The sequence below is a fragment of the Oryzias latipes genome, chromosome 21 (genome assembly GCF_053564925.1).
Source record: "Oryzias latipes strain Hd-rR chromosome 21, Olatipes_Hd-rR_3.1".
NCBI classification, from domain to species: Eukaryota; Metazoa; Chordata; class Actinopteri; order Beloniformes; family Adrianichthyidae; genus Oryzias; species Oryzias latipes.
In genome coordinates this window covers 34577946-34583519 of record NC_136257.1, presented here as the reverse complement: position 1 = coordinate 34583519, position 5574 = coordinate 34577946, and the positions used below count along the sequence as shown (strand labels likewise).

General features: G+C 49.0%; 1 protein-coding gene across 3 annotated transcripts; it reads left to right on the top strand.

The window, feature by feature from the left end:
• The first annotated feature begins 2143 nt into the window (after positions 1-2143).
• Positions 2144-5574, top strand: LOC144988906 (exosomal polycystin-1-interacting protein-like). 3 transcript variants are annotated; one of them, XM_078940230.1, is made up of 3 exons: positions 2176-2273; positions 2467-3386; positions 4182-5574. In XM_078940230.1, the coding sequence occupies exon 3, from the start codon at positions 4227-4229 to the stop codon at positions 4947-4949; it is 723 nt and encodes a 240-aa protein (XP_078796356.1). In that variant the 5' UTR covers positions 2176-2273; positions 2467-3386; positions 4182-4226; the 3' UTR covers positions 4950-5574. The 3 variants fall into 3 exon arrangements, with proteins under 3 accessions (XP_078796354.1, XP_078796356.1, XP_078796353.1); XM_078940228.1 differs by lacking the exon at positions 2467-3386 and having other exon boundaries at positions 2144-2273; XM_078940227.1 differs by lacking the exons at positions 2176-2273; positions 2467-3386 and adding an exon at positions 2301-2428.

Here is a 5574-nt window from a genome sequence, read left to right as displayed (position 1 = left end):
AAGCTGCGCTGCATTTAGAATCGGTTGTGATTTATTAAGGGAAAGATGCGTAGGATGTGCGTGCGCACGGTTTTATAAATCCGAATATTTCTGTTCGTACGCACGTCCTATGTTTCATCCGTACGCCATTTCTGACGCAAATCCTACGCAAAGTTTTATAAATGAGGCCCCAGGTGCCTATTCCAACATTTGTTTTTTTACTTATAAAATCTAATAAGGGGGGAGGGGCCAGCCCATTCAAAACTTTAAAAATGAGACAGGCATCCATGTACATATGCCATACTTGGTTAGAATGTCACAGTAATGATAACGCAGAGGCTTTTTGTCTAAAACTTTCAGGGTTCTCTTAAACAGAGACTTGAGGGGTTTCAAAGTGCTGTCGTTTGTCTGGGAGCATGTAGTGAGTCAGTAAGTTATATGACTAAAAATCAATGAATGAATATAAACTTTTGCAGCCTCAGTAGTTAGAGAAGACCTTATTTGTTTAAAATTTGACAGATTAAATTTAACAATATTGGATATTTTCTTTACATGATCTTTAAAAGTTAAGTTTGAATCAAAGATTACGCCAGGATGCTTAAATTGTTCTACAACTTCCAATCACTCCCCATTGACCACTACAGATGGTGGTTTTTCCCTCGTTGGCTGACGTGAAGAAAACATACATACAGTCTTTTTAGTATTGAGATGTAAGCATGACCTTTGGAGCCACTGAAAGATTGGAACCATGGCTCCAGACAGAAATGCAGCTGCTTCAGCTTTTGTTTTGGCATGAGCATATAGAACTGTATCGTCTGCATATAATTGTATTTTTGTTTTTTTTTGCATACATCTGGCAGGTTGTTCACATACAAGCTGAATAAAAGTGGCCCCAATACTGAGCCTTGAGGAACTCCATCTGAACAACTAAGAAACGATGACTGTGAATTTTCAATTTGTACAGCTTGTTTTCTGTCATGGAGATAGGATTTCATCCAGCACTGTTCGAGAAATTAAAATATGATAACTTTGCAAGGAGAACATCATGATTAATAGTATCAAAGACACGTTTCAGATCAAGGCATACAGCACCCACAAAGCCTCCCTTGTCAAGCAGCTGTTTCACATTTTCGAGGAAATAACAAGTTGCTGTATCAGTGGAGTGATATTTTCTGAAGCCAAACTGCATTGGATGGAGAGAGGTTTGACTGTTGTTGAGATGTATAGTTAGTTGTGTTGTGACCCATTTTTCTAAGATTTTTGAAATAATTGGTAGAATACTTTTGTTTTGTCCCCAGACTTAAAAACAGGTATAACCCTAGCAATTTTCCATGTTGTTGGCACTATGCTGTGGTTAATGGACAGATTAATCAGATGTACAATTGGGTGTGCGAGAGCATCTTTATGTTGTTTCAAATAGATTCATGTATTATATTCTCCTGTCAGATAAAAAACACGTCACGTGGTCACAGGCGTGGATTCAACAGAGGGCGCATGCATACCGACGACCACGAGAGACAACGGCAGGACAAGACAGGCGCCACCACAGCTGTTCCCCACAGAGGAACACGCATGTACTTTTGTTTACTGCGTTACTTTATGAACGTTATGCAAGAGTAGGTCGCTGACATATAGACGTAACATCACCACCAACCCTCTGGTTCAGCAGTGACGTCATTAGTTTCTTTTTATTAGCTTCACTATTCCTCCAAAAATCCACTAAATCCTAAAGCTAAAAGCGGAACCACCTGGTTCCACCAGAACCGGACTCTCCGAACCTTTTATTTTCTAACAGATGTCAACGTAAGAAAATACACATAAAAATAAAAGAGTTGGACCAAAACCAAGAGGTGACATCATTGACCAAAGAATAAAGACACAAAATAACATTTAACAGGAACATTTAAAGAGTATTTACAGTATTTGAGGAGCATCCAGAGAAGAACGTCACCAAAACCAGGGGTGGAGCTTAAGGTGCTCCATCACAAACACCTTTTAAGGGCACCACCTTAAAACAGCCCCCACCCTAAAGGAAAGGGAACAGTTTGGACTTCACTAATGTCACATGAGGCTCCGGGGCCACCGGGCCTTCCTGACGGTCACCGACCCTCTGCACCACAAGGGGGCACCACAAGCCCTCAGGCTTGGGGGGAGGAGATTGGCTGAAAGGGGGAGGCGTTTCCCAGAAGAGGAGGAGAGTCACAAGCGGAGGAGTCAAGGACTGGGAAAGATGGAAGAGCCACGGAGGTGCAACACTGTCCCGCTGGAGGAAAGCTGTTCTTCCTGATTAGAAGGTGAGTGAACCTCCTGTGACTCCTCCTCTGCTCCTCTGCTCTTCTGCTCCCTCCATCTCTGCTCCTGTCTCCCATCTGTCCTCCTCCTTCCTTCTGTCCATCTCCTTCTGCTGTTGGTGATGATACTCGGGCATGGAGGAGGAACAGGCAGCTCCGTGAGTCCGGATAAGTTTCTACATTTCTGTTTTGTAAGGAAACGGCGCTGGAGTCTGTGGTTCTGACCCGGTCTGTGGTCCAGAGGACCATCAGGCAGGTGGAGGAGGGGGTTCTGGACGTCATTTGATGGTTTTCTGGGCAGCATGTCCTGATAGACGTCTCTGGAGCTGGAGTCCAAGCCGGGCGCATTTATGGATCAGGCGTCAGTGTCAGAACCGGGTCGTCTCTGCATGAGGCTCAGGAATGTTCTCCCAGGAGTTTGGTGGACGCAGGTTCTGTTTTCCAGCTGCAGCAGACTCTGAAAACATTGACGCTCTTTGGATTCCCGTGTTTGTTGTTGGTGTCCTGTTCCTGCCGCCCGTCATACGTGTGGAAACGTGCACGGAGGAGTGCAAACACATGTGCTCCTCTGTGGAGACGAGGAGGAGGAGGAGGGAGGGATGATGTCACAGGAATGCAGCGAGCCCACACCAGCAGAAGTCTGACCCTCCACACAACCAGAGAGTCGGAGACTCAAATCTTGGATTTTCCATGCAGTCAGTGAAGGCGTCGGGGTTTGGGGAACCTGCTCCAGGATGACCCGGGAGGGAACAGTTGACTTTGTGTTTCCATCGTCACACGGCCCAGTTCTGAGTGTGCAGAGAGAAGTTGGATCAGCACCAGGAGGGGACTCAGCTGCCCTAGACCCCCCTCCCCATGCTGTAAAAACACAGATGCATGGCTGGAGGGGGTTACCAGCAGACAGAGGGCTCCTTTGTGTGTGATGTGTTCAAGTGCGTCATGGAGTCTCAGAGACTGACGGTGCTGTTGGATTTGCTGCTCTGGAAATTCTGGTTCTGAGGATTCTGACTCCAGCAGGACCTTTCCAAGCACAGCTCTGCTGGATCTCTTAGAAGAACCTCTCATTTGGATCGGCGGTTCTGCTTTCAGTCCGTTTAACCAGTCAGAACTTGTCAGGTTTGTGGTTGGCCCTGTTGGTTCTGTCAGTGTTTCAGTTGTTCTGTTTGGTTCTTACTCCTCTGTGGTTTGGTTGAGAACTGAAACGTCCACCTCTTGCTGACCCGTTCCTCCCCGGCGGGTTTCAGAACTGGGATCAGCTGCAGGTTCTGGTCCAAGTCCCGTCAGGCTCAGTTCAGCGTCTTTCTTTAACGAGGTTTATTGTACATTTTTTTATTTTTCCTAATGAAGCGTTTTCAAACATCAGACGCTTCAAGCCTTTCTCAGACCGCTCTCAGGCCGGGTCATCTGACCAGTACCAGAGTCCGTTTATTCTCAGAGTCTGCATGATGTCTGCTGGGTGCCAGAACCGGGTCAGAAGTAGTCCAGAACCCAATTCAGCAGACCCTGGCGTTGTACAGACCTGCTGTGGTCATTGAACCTATCAGAGAAGCGTTCCCCAAAGCTCTGGGGTGACCTATGGAACCCCACAGAACGTAAACAGAACCTCAGGGTTCTGAAGAGCACAGAGGACGGGACGTCCAGAGGACTCCTCTGCTCTGCAGACCCAACCTCCAGAGAGCTGCTGCCCCCCGCTCCCCCATCAGGAAGGATGGATCCGGCGTTAGACGGCCAATAGAGCGGCGCTGTGATGTTATGGGGTTCTGTCCTGTCCCAGACCAAAGTTCTGTCTGTTCTTCAGCCTGTGCTCCTGAGTTCTGTGATTTGTCTTCCACTCGGCGTCCCGATGAGTCTGCTGATGTTCTGTGAGGTCATGGAACCACTGAAGATGTTCTCCTCTGGTTCTGTCCACAGCTTCCTCCAGGCCGTGAAGATGTGGAGCCTCCGTCTGTTCTCCAGATGAGTCCAGAAATGAGCTCCTGTGCTGCGTTGCCATGGTGCTGGCTGATCCTCCTGAGCTCCGCCCCCTTATCCATAAACTCCTCAAACATCACGCTGCTGTTTAGCAGCTCCCCCTACAGTCAGAGTCTGCGTAACTGCAGCTGCTCTGCAGCCGTCCGGGACTGCGATGAGCTGCTGGCCGACTCTCTGTGCCAGTGCCACTCTCTTCTGCGCTCCTCCCTGTCCCCCGGTGGGCTCCGGCACCCCGGGCCCCTACATGTGTGGTTCACGGAGCTCTGGGTGGTGGAGGAGCTGCTGAACGCCAGCACCGTGTTCCACCTCAGCTTGTCTTTCTGCGGAGCAAAGCCCCTCCCCAGCCAGCAGGTCTTTCTGCTGGGTCTGCGGACCCTCAGGATCCACAGCACGGCCCCCGGAGCCTCCTACCCCACTCAAGAGATTCGCCTGTTTCCAAGCTCAGGGGCCAGGGGGTTCCAGGCCCTCCCCTTCGACCTGCCCCCTCCCTCACACATCAGCCTTGTTGATGTGGAAGTTTTCAACGGGCTCTCCCCCCTGAAGGCCTACACTGTTGTGGGGCCCCCGGCTGCTGCTGTTTCCCAGCACTTCCCCCTGCTGGTCCTGCCCTTCACTCAGCCCCCCCAGTCTGGTTCTTCTGACACCTCTGAGAGCCCCAGTGACCCGGGGCCCGGCCCCCAGAAGCTGTTCTTTACATTCGTCTACTAACGAGTCCTCTGAGTCCAGAGCTGCAGATCTGTGGCTCCTACTGAGGAGCCCAAGTGTTTTAAACAAAAAGGGGGTGGGGGTAGGGGCCACAAATTGAAATGAAGACGATAAGGAGACCTTGTGGGTCTGGATCTGGTCTGCGGACCTTGTTCCAGACTGGATGTTCCCGCCAGAATAAGGATAGTTGCGCTCATGATGATGTCAGAGGAACGTTATTTATGTTCAGAGAATGCTGATGTGGAAGAATGAGGGATTTCCTCTGAACGTGGATGACAGACGAGGTTCTGAAACGGAGAAACCCTCCAAGCTGCAGAACTTTCTTCTCAATTTTTCTCTTTTAAGGTTCTGATTCAGACTTTTCTGTACTTTTGAAATGTTCAAAGAAACTTCAACATCAGAGAGACATTTTCATGCAAACAGTCAATATTTGTAACCGTAGAGACAGACGACATCATTCTGATGGATTTCTCTGCACTGGACCGTGCTGACCTCACAGAGAGCCTCTCCAGAACCGGTGCTGATGTCAGCTGAGTCTGGGATGACTCAGACAGGGAGGAGGGGAGACGGGCCTGAGTGGATGCTGCTTTTCAGCAAATAATAAATGATTCCAGGACGTCTGGAAAAA

What these genes read in the sequence shown, in the direction of transcription:
- LOC144988906 (XM_078940227.1), top strand. Translation starts at nt 2,393, where the DNA reads ATGATACTCGGGCATGGAGGAGGAACAGGCAGCTCC. An exon ending in GAGGAGGAACAGGCAGCTCC is followed by an intron (nt 2,429 to 4,181) that starts GTGAGTCCGGAT and finishes TTCTGTCCACAG; the next exon opens with CTTCCTCCAGGCCGTGAAGA.